Here is a 13,716-nt window from a genome sequence, read left to right on the forward strand (position 1 = left end):
CTGCATTTGGCACACTGCAGCCTGCATTTGCAGGATCTGTTTGCTGGGGGGACAAAAGCCTGTGGCCACGGGAATGGAGGGAGATGCAGCTGAGGGGGTGTTTTCTGTGTTTTCCTCTGCTCTCCTCTCCCTCAGCAAATCCATCCATCCCAGGGCTGCATTTCCAGCGTTTATGGACACAGAACATCACGAGCAGAATCGTTGTGTTCACCTCAGGTGAGTCCTACCCAATTTTTTCTGTTTTGTGCCCTTTCTAGGAAGGATCAGAACGTGCTGTCGCCAGTGAACTGCTGGAACCTGTTGCTCAATCAGGTGAAGAGGGAGAGCAGGGACCACACCACCCTCAGTGACATCTATCTCAACAACATCATCCCTCGCTTTGTGCAGGTCAGCGAGGACTCAGGACGCCTCTTCAAGAAGGTATCTGAGACTTTTTTGTTCCACTGATTTATTGTTGCCTGTGCTGAACACCTGAGCTTTTATTCCTCTTGACTTTTAATTTTTTTCAGTAACTTAATTCTTCTAGCATTTTAGGATTTTCCCAGATGAGGCCAGTTGAGATTTGTTGGTCTAAATTCAGGCCATAGTTTTTTTTCTCCTCTTAACCTGCTCGCGGTTTCGTATGGATGTTGAAACTTTAATTAAATAAGCAGAAGTGCTTCAGGTCTTCAGCTCTGAACATAGTCAAGAACAACTCTCAAAAGACAGAATTACATCTGCCATGGAGGAGAAATTGCTGTTAAAACTTAGGGAGAATTCCTGCTATGCCAGACAATAAAAGGGTATATTGTCATTCTCTGGAAAAAGGAAAAGATGTAATTGAAGTCTCTTTTGTTTGCCTTCTCCCCTTTCTCTCCCCTTGATTTCCACCTGGGAAGAAAGGTGGGACAGTGTGGGAGGGTTTTGCTATTAAGAATCTGTTCTTCCAGTTAAAGAAACACGATATGGAAGCTTTGAAACTCCTGTTCCCTGGTCTCTGCAGAGATTTGCCCGTCGCTGGAACATCTGCTGCTTAACATGTTGAAATCATTGCAGCTCTAAACTTTGAAAGCCATTTCTCTGCCCCCACCCCCTTGCAATGTGTCAGGAGCTCGGGGAGTTTATTTCTATTCTTGCAAGGCCTGGAGAGGGGAAAGAGTGTTCAGATATTTCTTAACCTCTCCCTGTTGCCCGAACTGCTGGAGGAAGTCTATAAAATGCAGTTTGTTCAGGCTGCTAGAAAATGAGCAGTGCTCAATATTGTGTGAGATATTTCGTGTCAAGATGCACTTGAAGGAGCAGCATCTCTGTGTTACCTGGAGAGCAGGATGAATTTGCTCTGTTGCAGCAGGATTTTGTGTGTGTTGTGATTTCTAGGGAAAATGAAAATCAGTGCAAGTGCACTGTGGGGTTCCTTGTCCTCTGCCTATTCCCTGAGTTTTTAATGGAGTATGAAAAATACATTCAACTGTTACACTCTGTTTCTCTTACACTTCTTTATTTTTAAGTCATTGCCCAAGCAGAGGAGGGATCTTTCTCATTTTCAAGTAACGTCACACTGAGGCCTTTTTGACCTTTTAAAACTTTCTGGTAATTACATTATGGTTGATTAGATACTTACACGGGATTATTGAATGGCAGTTACTCTTCAATTCCTCTAATCCTTCCAAAGGAGAAGTAATCTCCCCACAGAATTTCAACAAGGGCTGTGCTTGAGCAAAGTGGCCTGGAAAATGCCTTGGCAAAGTGGAACATGGAAATGGATATTATCCCACTTTGACTGGGAACTGGCATCTTCATTTTCAGCCCCTTTATAAAACAGGGCAAACCCGTGGTTGTGCTTTATTTTGGGCTGCAGGACTGGAATGAAAACAAATAAATAACTGATCAGCAACAAAATACACCTCTGGTTTCTTTCTCACAGACCGAGGGCAAGCTCCATATTTATAATTTGAGCAAACAAAAGGCACTTGTTAATAAATCCCAGCTACTTGTTGCCTGACTGTTTGCCAGGAATATCACATTGGCTGAAGGCCAAAGCAGGTATTTGATTACTATTCCACTTGTGCTGGGTGGTTAAAAACAAAAATTGCATTCTCTCTTATCTGGTAGCAGCTGATAAATAGAGAAATTTGGCTGAACTTGGATCTGCTGCTGCTTGTGCTTTTTCACTGGAATCCCTTCCCTTCCTGAGCTGTGAGGAGCAGCAGGAATTGGTACAAAAGGTACTGCAGATTAGAAAACAGATGAGGTGTGTGGTTAAAATATTGCAAATCAGCTTTATCATCCATGGATTTGAAGAAATGTTACCTGTATATGAAACCCTTCTGCAGCATGTTCATAATATATCCCAAAAGCAGCACAAAGAATTGTCAGAATATCTTTGGACCATGAGCAGACAAAATGGTACCTTTTCTACCTTTTCCTGGATGAAAAAACAGGGACAAGTGGATCAAGTCACTTCTCCAGGGTTGTTCACTCAGGCTGCCTTTCTGATCAGTGTCTGTAGGTATTGATGGGGAATTATTCAGTGGCTTGGCAGCATATTTAGGAATGACATGTATTTTTGTGCCTCTGCAACCACATCAGCCCAAAGGGAAACTCCTCCTGTTGATGAGGAATCGCTGAAGAACTTTCTCTTCCCTCTCCCCTTAGGATCTCCCAGCCTTTTTAAAAATTTGAGGCATCCTTTCCTATTTTTCAGTGGAGAAGAGCTGCTGTAGTGTGTGACAGCTCAGAAAGCCGAGCTCTTTTTATCTGCCTTGAAGCAGATGGAGTTTATACAGGAGCTACATGGAAAATAAAGCCACTGTGCCACGCTGCAAACCCTCCCACGGAGCTGGGCAAGGCAGATCTGGAGGTCCTGATCAAAACCCAAATGAGAGTGAGTTCCAGGGGCATAGCTGGCTGAGTGTGCTGCTGCAGCTCAGAAAATTTTATGTGGCTTCTCCACAGACCTAATTAGCCAGGCCATGGCAGTGAAATAACTGGCTGTGTTGCTTCTGAGACCGGAGTTTCCTGCCTCTCCTGTGCCAGGCAGTCGTTCCAGCTCGTTCTCTGGTTCTACACCATCTCCTCTCTGCTCTAACCATGCACTGCAGTTTAATGAAGTGCAGCCTTAGCTCAGGTGCTGTCAGGGCACTCAGGTTTAGTTTAAGACAGGAGCTTATTTTTTTCTGTTTTCCAGTGAAAATGGTAGCTGTTGGAATTGTGGTGCCAGTCTTGCTGCTGGTTTGGGAGCTCTCTGCCCTTGTTTCATGGAGACTCCTTGTTAAAAACAAGGACACTTCATTATTTTAGAGTCTGAGAAATGTTCTTTTTTCACACTCCTCTTTGGAAAACAGCTTCTAAAAGAGTTATACATGTGTCTGGCTGATTGCAGGTGCTCTGGCAACTTATATTTAGGAACTACTCACCGGGTTGTAAATAATGCTTTGAAATATGGAGAGGAGAGCAGCACAGAGATCCTCCTCTGCTGAGGGCAATGGAAATCAAATCCTGGGGCACAAGATCCTTTTCTTGGGCCATTTGTAACTCAGGGCTTCCTCGAATCAGTGTTTTGTGTCATGCTGGGGTGGAGCAGGTGAGCAGGGAAGAAAGGATGTGCTCAAGGTCCCTTTTGTTGCTCAACTCTTGAGCTGCTGTATCTCGCCCTGTGTGAAGTGGAGAGCTTTTTCAAAGGGAATCTGAGTACAGTGTGCAGCTGTAATCCAACCTGAGGGCAGCAAAGGGCCTGGCTGGGTGTGATAAGGTCTGTGCTGGGAAGGAAATGCATCCTCCTGGCAGCAGTGGGAGCTGGAGCAGCACAGAGCCTGAGGTGGGAACACCAGGCCCTTCTCCCTGGCCAGAAGAACATCAGCAGTGGTGGCAGCGTGTGGGGTTTGACTCTTCCAGTGACTGGGATGGAGAATCCTCAGGCTGAGGTTCTCATGTGCTCCCCCTGGACCCCTCAGACCACTCTGCAGCGGGCACAGCAGAGCTTGGCTGGGTCTGTCTTAAAATCATCGAACCCCCCAAATTCCAGCAGTGGTGCCTGCACTGCACACAGGTTTCCAAAGGCTTTGTGTTGGCAGTGTTGGGATGTCCTGGGAAGCCTGCCTGGTCTGTGGCTGTGTCTCCCAGTGTTCCTGTCCCTGGGTTGGGATGGGATCCCTCTCCAGGGCTGTGTGACGACGTGGAGGGTCCCGATTGTTTGGGTGTTGGATGGAAGCCTGGCAGCCACTTCAAAGGGATCTGTGCTGATAAGAGGAGCTGTGTTTGCTGCCAAAGCCAGCACTGAAGTGGTGCTGGATGAACAGTGTGTGTCAGCCCCTTTCTTCCTGCCCCTGGCATTTGTTTATTCCTTGGTTACCTCTCCCTGCAGAACCTTTCCATGGCTGAGCACTGTCTGCACCAAATGTGGGTTTATATGTAATTAGAGAATAAATTATGTGCTGCAGGTTTATATCTTATTGGGAACTCGCAACCTGAGCTGTAGGAATTCTTGGAGCACTGTACTTTTCCGTGCCCTTTGTTTTGTGCTGAGGAAACTCTTTTGGGGGTCAGTCAGAGAGGCTGTTGGTCAGGGACTTGCTGCTCCAACAGTCCTGCAGATGAATCCTGGTGGGATCTGGGATTTGTCTGACCCCAGGGACAGTGTCAGTGCAATTCTGTGCTACTGCAAAGAAAAGGAAGATAAATGGTGAAATAACCACCTTCTCCAGCAAATAAAACCAGGGGGAGCCAATGGAATCATCCAAATAACAAATAGTTACACCTTGGGAAGGGGGTTATATTTTCTTGTTTGTGCAGCAGTTAATGATTTAGCCCTGGGTTTTGTACAAGGCTGAAGTTCCAAGCCCGTGTGCCACCGGGTGTTGCTATTCCAGTCACCTCTCCCTCTCCTGCAAGATGATCCTGCTTTGATGTCTGTTCTCCTTTTCATTCCTTCATCTCCTTTTGTGGAGAGCACTCCTTTGATTTCCTCCTGCTTATCCTCCTTCAGCGTGGCCCTTTTATTTATTTATTTCAATATTTCTTTATGTCTTTATTTATATATATATATAAAATATTTTCCTTTTTGAACTGATTCCCACTTTGATTTCCCCTTTTCCCTCTATCCCCCTGCCACCCTCTCTATTTAATGTGACCCTTCATTTCTCTGCACAGTACAACCTTTCTGTTTCTTGCATGGTTATCAGGTTCTCTTTTGCCTCCAGATGTATCTTTTGAGTGGGATCCCTTGGGATTATTTATACATGTATAGCCTTTTGAGCAGCAGTCTCTTTAATTTGGTATCTTTAATCACTCTTTCTCCGTTGTCTCTTTGAGGTTTCCCTAGAAGCAGACTGATAACCTTGTTCAAATTTAAGGAAAAAAAATAGCTTTTTTGAAAGAACAGACTGTGGAAGCTTCAGCCACTTGGAGTAGTTCATGAACAAACTGATTTTTTTTTTTTTTTTTAAGTTTGACAGATTTTTACATAACAAAATTGTGCAGTAATTGGGAAATGTTAATAGGCAGAAAGGCAGATTTAGTCAGTGTGTGCATGAGTTGGTGTGTGGAGGGGCCTCAGGACAAGCAGTGCCCCTGAGCAGAGCCAGGTGCCATCTCAGCATCTGCCTGCCCTGCTGGTACCTGTCCCTCACTCAGGGTTGGTCCTGCTGTGTTCAAAACACATCTTTTTAGCTGGAAAAGCTCCCAGGGATGTTGGGAGCAGTGACCCTTCCCTGCTCTCTGCCTGCTCCATGTGGATGCATCCTCTCCCTGCAGAGAATCTTACCTTGAGAGCTCAGCATTCCTTTGCACTATTGAATCCCCTTAATTGGGGATATTTATTTATGGGGAGAAAAAAAAAAAACCCTGTGTGGAATCAAGAAAACAAAACCGAGGGTTTGAAATTCGCTTCCCATTTAACACCTTTGATTGTGTTAAAAAAAAAACCAGTTTATCTTGTACTACACTGCAGGGTGTTTGATGTGAAATGGAAAATCCACAATGAATTGGTTAAAAGCCTTGCAGTAATCAAGGAAGAAGAATTATTAATTCTCTTAGGGGTCTGTGCTTGCAATGACCTACTTTACAGCTGCAGCGTGTCTCTTGCTGCCTTGGTACCAGAATATGACAAATCTCCAAGTACTCCACACGTGGGAGAGCCAAGCACATGAAAGAAATCTACTGCTTGAAATGCTGGGCATTTGTAAAAGTATTTTTTCCCTAACAGTGGAAAAATGCAAATATGCAAATGCCACAAGTGAAACCCTGAGGTGCAGAGTTGGTACCTTCGTGCTCCATCCCTGCTTGTATCCTTATCCTCTACATCTTCCTCTGCCTTGGGTGCTTTGAGAAATGGTGATGAGTTCTTTTTCTTTTCCCAAAATCTGAAAAGGACACAGAGGCCTCTTGTGAAATGGCACCACCTGATCCTTCACCGGGGAAATGAAATCTCCCCCTTTTCCGACCTGCTTATTTTTAGAACGAGTGGGAATGGGGGAAGGGAGAGGGAGGGAAATAATTCATGTGCTGCTCTTATCTGAGCTAACAGTGCATAAATTTCCTGCTGAGGTAGGGATTTGATTCCCCCACCTGTAATGGGAGTGGATGGCTCCTGTTCCACTGCCCAGCCATGCCATCAGAGCCTGGTGCCCAGGGATGGACTGAACTCCAGAGCCTGCAGCTGGAGCAGTTTTCCTGCATATGTGACAGGCTAAAAATCACAGAATCATAGACTGTCTCAAACTGGAAGGGACCCCAGGGATCATCAAATCCATTACAAGAGCTTGGAGTGACAGGACAAGGGGGAATGGCTTAAAGCTGAAAAAGAGCAGGTTTAGATGGGATATTAAGGAGAAATCCCTTCCCTGTCAGGGTGGGGAGGCCCTGGCACAGGTTGCCCAGAGAAGCTGTGGCTGCCCCATCCCTGGAAGTGTCCAAGGCCAGGTTGGACAGGGCTTGGAGCAACCTGGGCTAGTGGAAGGTGTTCCTGCCCATGGCAGGGGGTGGAATGAGGTAATTTTTAAGGTCTGTTGCAACCCAGACCATTCCATGATTCTGTGATAAGCCCAAATGTCACTGCTGCTTATAGACTGGGCAAGGAATACGCTGCATTTGGTCCTGGTTTTTGTGCAAGTAGTCCACGGTTATTACATTTTATTTCTGATTTCCTCTCTGCTTACCCTCTCCTTCCCTGCACCAGTGGGATCCCCTCGAGGTGGGAAAATCCAGGTCAGGCAGGAAGGAGGTGACACTGCAGGGACACTCCAGGTCATTCCTGTGACTGATCCCTCCAGTCGCTTTTTCCTAGAGATACATCACAGCAGTTTGGAAAAAAAGGATATTAGGGGATGTTGGCAGCCCAAAGCTGCCCTGCAGAGCATTAAAAATGACTCCAGTATGTTCCAGGACTCCACCATTGCCACTCCAGAAGCCCTTTTCACATGTGGCTTGTCCAAGGAGGGCAAGTGTAGCTGGTTTTTCAACAGGAATGGAAGTTCTCGGCCATAACACTGCCTGGTTTGTTGGGATTGAGCACCTGGAGCCCAAAATTCCATAGGATCAGCACAGAATTCTGAAAAAAAAAAACAACAACAACAGGGAAATAGGGAATGGGGCTGTTGGGAAGCAGCTCCCTGAGCCCAGAGGATGGGAGGCAGTGGTGTGACGTGGTTCCACGTGGGAATGGCTTTCCAGAGGGCAGGATTCTGCTGTTAAGAAGGAAAATTCCTTCTTGCTGACATAGTGGTGGAACAAATCACGGGTGAAATGGTGGAGAAAACTAGATAATAGCAACTCTTATTTAAATATGACTGGCCAGGGCATAATGGATCATTAAACTGGAAAGTGATGATCTGTCACCCAAAATATGCATTTGTATTGTGTGACACAGGGTTTGTTTTCTTAGCTTTTCTGTAGATTCTGGAGAGTTGGAAGCTTTAGGAGAAGTTGTTACAGAATTCCTGGTCTGTAGGGCCACGTGAGAGTGGCTGAGCAATTTATCCATAAAAATTGTGGGAGAAATTTGCCCAGGATTCAGGCAGGTCACAGCCCTCACTGATGGTACATCCTCATAAAATAAGGGATATATTTATAATGTAGGGATTGGGCTGATGTTGATGATGGAGACTTGACACAGTGAAGCTGGTTGACTGTTCAGATGAGAGCATGGAGGTGATAAATCATATTTGCTACTGCATGCAAGTGAATTACAGGCAGGATTGATTAATAAGAGGAAAAATCACTATCAAGAATCTACCTGTAAAGAATTCTAAACTTTAATTACCAAATTCTGTTTAAGTGCTACATGGATCCTGGTAGATTTTACCTTCCAAGCCTTCTCTTTAACAATCTTCATTAGCAGAATTTAACTAGTGCATAATGGATACCCTATGTTGTAACGTGGATTTAGACAGGATTTAAAAGGATCTTGCACTGCTGCACATTTCCTCACTGGTTACAGCAAGACTCATTCCCAGCTCCCACTGTTGATTCAAAAAACATTTAATGTTTCTTCTCCACCTATGTACATTTAATTATTGCTTTTTATAAGATGCAGGGAGCTGATCTTGTTAGGGAGCAGCTCAGAACCAGCAGGTTTGGGTTCCCCGTCACCGTCCGACATCATTTGAGGCGACACAATCAGATAAAATCTCTTATCTGGGTGTTGTTACACATTCACCCACCAGTGGTTGGAGTCCTGGTGTTGAGTTGGTGGGGAAAGCACCTCGTGAGCTGCACGGAATGTTTGTTTTGAAGCCGTCCCATCTCCTTCTGTCAGATCTGGAACCAGCAGTTCCCGAGGCTCGAGATCCGGGGCACGAAATGTTGCCGGCATTCCTTCGCTCCCAGATTTATTATCCCCCCGGAATATTTTGAAGCTGAAGTCGTTAATGTTTGGTGGAATGCGGAACAGCCAAGCCAGTCCTGCAGTAGATCCCAAAAACATCTTGATTAAATTAGAGGGGAGGTGGAGGGGAGGGAGGGCTGGAACAAAGAGGCCGTTGAGGAGCTGGCACGGGGTGCTGGGAATTTATGTGGCAGCAACCTCCAAGCTCTGCACATGGTGCAGATACACCCTGTGGTAACAAAGGAGTAGTGTGCATGTGTGTGTGTGTGTGTTTGTGTGTGCACACACACGCTCAGAGCAGCTCCTTTGGGCTGCAGGAAAGGCTTCAGAGGGGCAATTTGAGAGGAACGTGCTGAGGAAGCAGGTTTGCACTGCTGTCACCATCCTGGCGTGACTTCCTTGGGTGCTGCTGATTGTTTTCCTGATTTTCTGAGGAAGGGAAGCCTGTGGTTGTCACCACTCGTTGCACACCTTGGCACAGCACAGGTGAGGAGCTGCTGGTGCCCCACTGTCCCCCTTCCCCATTCTCATGGGCTCCTGTGCTGTGCCATGTTCATCAGCGATGATCCAACTGGATCATCTCCCAAATCGAGAGCAGAAGGATTTAGCCCTGATGGGAGAAGGAGACAAGGTTTGTGGGGACCTCCCCTCCCCACACACACAGTTTATTAGTAGAGCCAGTTAGATAAGATTTTGTTGCACGAGCCCTTTCAGGGAGGTGCAGATAGACTCTGGTTGTAGGTAGAGCCGAGCATGGATAAATAATAATAAAACTGATCAGACTTGCCTTCATTTATTGCTTTTTCCTGGAAGATTGTTTACAAATGGACTTATTTTAAGCTCTGTCTGCCTTTGCAAAACAAACAGAATAATAGAGAACAACATAGGATTTGATTCTGAAATAGAAATTGATACTGGAGACATTGGTTGTTGGTTCTGTTTTCTTGACATGCATTTCCTTTGTAAATCCATGCCACATTCTGCCATGATCCTGGGATCTCTCATGCCTGTGTGGCAAGGGTTGGGATCAGCAGCCTTGAGTCTGGCTGCACTTTGAACTCCATGGGAAGTCAGGGAAGTTCTCTCTGTGCATCACCTTCACCTCCCTCTACAGCCCTTGAGCAACAACTTCTTTCCCATTTTCTTCTGACTTTCCCAAGGAAACCCTTCTGCTTCCTCGAATGTATTTTCATTTATCAGGGTCAGCCAGCTCAGCTTTTTTCCCTCCTAAACCTTTTTCTTTTGGTGGAATCAGTGCAGGGAACAGCATTACATTAACAGTGCTCACTGCACAGCTCTTGTTTTCATGGCACCTATGATCTATCTCACCTTCATCTTAATGGAAGGTTTTTTCCAGTCCAGCAATCCAACAGCTTCTTTCTTGATTGCTCATTTGGAAGCACAAAGAGTTTTGTGTTTTGACAATTTGGCACTTGCGTGTCTCCTTTTCTTCTTCAGACCCGAATATACATTAAAATATTCATTTTAATCTATTTCGCATAATTGATGCTTCAGCAGTTTGTGCAGTGAATGAGCAATTTTATGCAAGAAATAAGCAAATGGGCTGAAAAGAGCCTGGTGAAAGGCGGATGATTGGGCCAGTCCAGGCAGTTTCACCAGCACAGTGGAGCGTGTGGCTCAAAAGCTCCTTCTGTGTGAAAAGTTCAGTGCTCAGGGCGTTTAAAACAGACCCAGCCAGTCACTTCCATTAATCATCTCCACGTTGAGAAAAAGGCAGTCAGAAAACCCTTGTGACCCACATCACTGCAGGGATGAGCAGCAGCTTCAGCTTTTTTTTTCCTGCTTTCAGAGATGGAAAAAACTGTAGATTTGTTGCTGCGAACTCCCTTGGGGATTGGGAACCACCAGCTTCTCGCTTTTCTTTAGATTAAAGACTCCTCAGAAAAAAAGCAGGATGCTTTCCTTTGTCAGCATTTGTGTCACATGCTTTTTTTTTTTCCCAGTAGCACCTGGGGAGCAGAGTTAGGAACGTGGGACTGGAACATATGGAAAAGGCAAAGGATTGGACCTTGGACACTTGTGCGTCTCATTGTGCTGGGGAAACAGTCTGGGATAAAACAACCATCATCTCAGAAACCTGCTCTGAGCACTGCTGAGCTGGACAGTGTTCAGAAGAGAATAATTTAGATTTAAATTATATGAACTCTCTCTTTTGGCTTTTACATTTATCAGTATGGTCTTGGTTGTTTTTTTTCCCTCACGGCTTAACACTATCTTGACTTCCAAGGCAGCAGTGTTGGTTTAAGTGTGGGTTTGTCTGCTCTACCTCTTTATCTTTTTCTTTTCCTGAACTTTGTAGGCATAAATAATCTTGAACTTATCAAATTTGCTGCCCCAGTAGATATTAAATACTTCTAACACGCAGAGCGTGAAGGTTCAGTCACGCAAACGCTGCCTTAGTGGGTAGTGAGGGACTAAAATGTCTAAGCTGAGTAATATTCTTCTTACATGCTGACTTCCTTACCCTGCATTTCTTCAGCTTCCATACCAGGCTGTCCTGTATCCATAGTCTTCCTTGATCCTGCTAAAATTGCAGGATCTGTGTGTTTCCAGGCTTGACCTTTGAAAATCCCAAATTCTCTGGCCTTTTCCATCTCCATACAGCAAAGCTTTTCTTTCTGTGCTTATAAAACATTTCAGTTTATTAATACTCTTGGTGCAACGTGGCCCTAAGTGGGCTCTGGGCTGGGCAGTTTATTGGATTTACCAGCATAGACAGTGGTGCTTAATTGGGCCTAAATTATTCGTGGGTGCTCCGTGTTCGCTTCCTCCGCCTCTTTTCCGTCTTCCCCAATTAACTTTCGTTTCTCTCTTCTCTTGCAGAGCAAGGAAGTGGGATTGCAGCTCCAGGAAGACTTGATGAAGGTCTTGAATGAACTCTACACGGTAAATCAAACTGACTCCTTGGCATCTTTTCAGGCACAGGGAAGTGTTTGGGTTCTCCCACCAACGCTGATAAATGTCTGCAGTCCCTGCAGTTTGAGGCACCTCGTGTTCACCACCTACAGAGCACCATAAATCCCACTTTTTCCCTCTGTCCCTGTGTTGTTTGAGCTCTGTGAGTGTTTGCTCCAGGAAGATCACACCTTCTCCTTCGCTGCAGTGATGGTTTTAAATTAAGGAGAGTCAGAGAGAGTGGAATTATATCTAAATGTGCTAAAACCCTTCAGTTTTGTGTGGTGTGAGCAGACAGAAGGCAGCACGGGGGGGCCCACTGTGTGTGTTTGTTCCTCAACCCTCAGCAAAGCAGTTCCCCTTAGAGTAATAAGAGTTTTCCATCTGTGCTTTTTTTTTGGATCTCAGTAAATCCACTGGAGGCACCAAGGAAGAGGTGCTGCCTCAGGGAGGAGGAGGAGGGATGTGTTCCTGGGAGCTCATGTGCTGCGTGGGGGTTTTTCTTCTCACATTGATAAATGGGAAATCCTGTCGTTGGACGAGATTTTTGCTCTCTGCAGCTGTTGCTGAGCTAGTTCTCTTTTAAAAGCAGAACTTGCACGTGGTTTAGTTGCTCAAAATGTCTTTTTATTTTGTGCTTCCTTAATGATACGCCGGGTCATGACACGGAGGTACAAGTTCTGTCCTTCCTTCTTTCAAGAGATGATCTGGGGATGTTCCTCAAGCCATGGCACATCAACCCTGTGATGAAATTCAGTAAAAATATCAATGTTACAATATTTATGGGGTATCCCTGCAATTTCCTACATCAATAAAATGTTCCGTTACAATTTGTTACAGTTACAGCGTTGAAACCAAATATTCAGATAATAATAATAATAACAATAATAATAATAATAATAATAATAATAATAATAATCAGCACTGCCTACTCCAGAAATTGTTTTCTATTTGAGGGCATAATCTGATACAACTTTTGAGTCATGTCCTTGGATGGGATCTTAGGGAAGAGCTCAGCTCTGTTTCTAACCACAGACTTTCAGGAGCTGAGATTTCTTTCTAATCCAAGTTGACCTGGCAATGAAGGGGCTGCTTCCTGGAGTTTCATAGATGTGGGTAATAATTTCTGTGTGCCAGGCTCTGACAGGTCATTCAGCCAAATACTGAGTCCTGGTGGTTTCTCTGACCGTGGAAGGAAGATCTTCCAGAATTCAGCCTGTGATAAACAAAGAGATGTAGGATACAAACCTTTCTAATGTCTGTGTTAGGAACTTGAAATCTATTTATTCCTTCCTTCTGCTGCAAAATCTGAAGTTGTGCCTTCACCAGAAAAATTCTTTTCCTTTGAAAAAACCACTTCTGATCACATTAAAAGACCTTTTCTTGCTGGACTCAAAACAACCCCAGCAGTGATTAAATTTAGTGCTACTTTCTAGAAATGCTTCCACTTCTTGTCCTGCTGGGTCTCTGGTTTAACTGGACGTGGCACAAGGTGCTGATCAACCAAAGGCTGGGCTTGATGATCTCGGAGGTCTTTTCCAGCCTAAATCATGTTGTGATTCTGCACCCAAAGCCTTGGCAGGATCCCTGTTTTCAGGCAAAATGGATGTGGGCGAATTCTTTACTTTCCCTGTGCCAACAAAACACAGAGGGGTTGTTACAGCCTGTAATTTTTTTCTTGCCCTGGATTGTCCCGTGCCCTCTGCAGACTCCAGTGAGTCACCAGTGACCCCAGCAGCAGACTGGGGTGGGCAGTGGGATGAAACCATTCCAATCCTCATTTCTCCTCCTGCTTCTCTTGCTCTCTGCCAGCTCCACTCTCAGTGAGAGAGGGAAAGAAGCTCCTTGGAATCTGTTATTCTAAATGCCTGCTTTATAGTCGGAGCGTATGGGGGAGCTGGGAGTGCGTGTGTGTAAATTATTCAGCACATCTCTCCAACACTGGCTGCATTCACATTCCCTTTCATGTTTAAATCCAGTGTCTCTTTGTAGCTGAGAAC

The 13,716-nt window shown here is 45.1% G+C and overlaps 1 protein-coding gene across 4 annotated transcripts in view; it reads left to right on the plus strand.

The window, feature by feature from the left end:
• The window catches only part of SRGAP2 (SLIT-ROBO Rho GTPase activating protein 2), a 104,755-nt gene that overhangs the window by 45,578 nt on the left and 45,461 nt on the right, over window positions 1-13,716 (plus strand). For all 4 annotated transcript variants that reach the window (XM_027742991.2, XM_039387902.1, XM_027742992.2 and 1 more), the window contains exons 4-5: window positions 258-420; window positions 11,645-11,707. In XM_027742991.2, coding sequence (XP_027598792.1) covers window positions 258-420; window positions 11,645-11,707 — 226 coding nt within the window. The remainder of the gene's footprint in view (window positions 1-257; window positions 421-11,644; window positions 11,708-13,716) is intronic.

Source organism: Pipra filicauda, unplaced genomic scaffold (assembly GCF_003945595.2).
Source record: "Pipra filicauda isolate LSUMZ 115617 unplaced genomic scaffold, ASM394559v2 scaffold599_size242720_pilon, whole genome shotgun sequence".
Lineage (NCBI taxonomy): Eukaryota > Metazoa > Chordata > Aves > Passeriformes > Pipridae > Pipra > Pipra filicauda.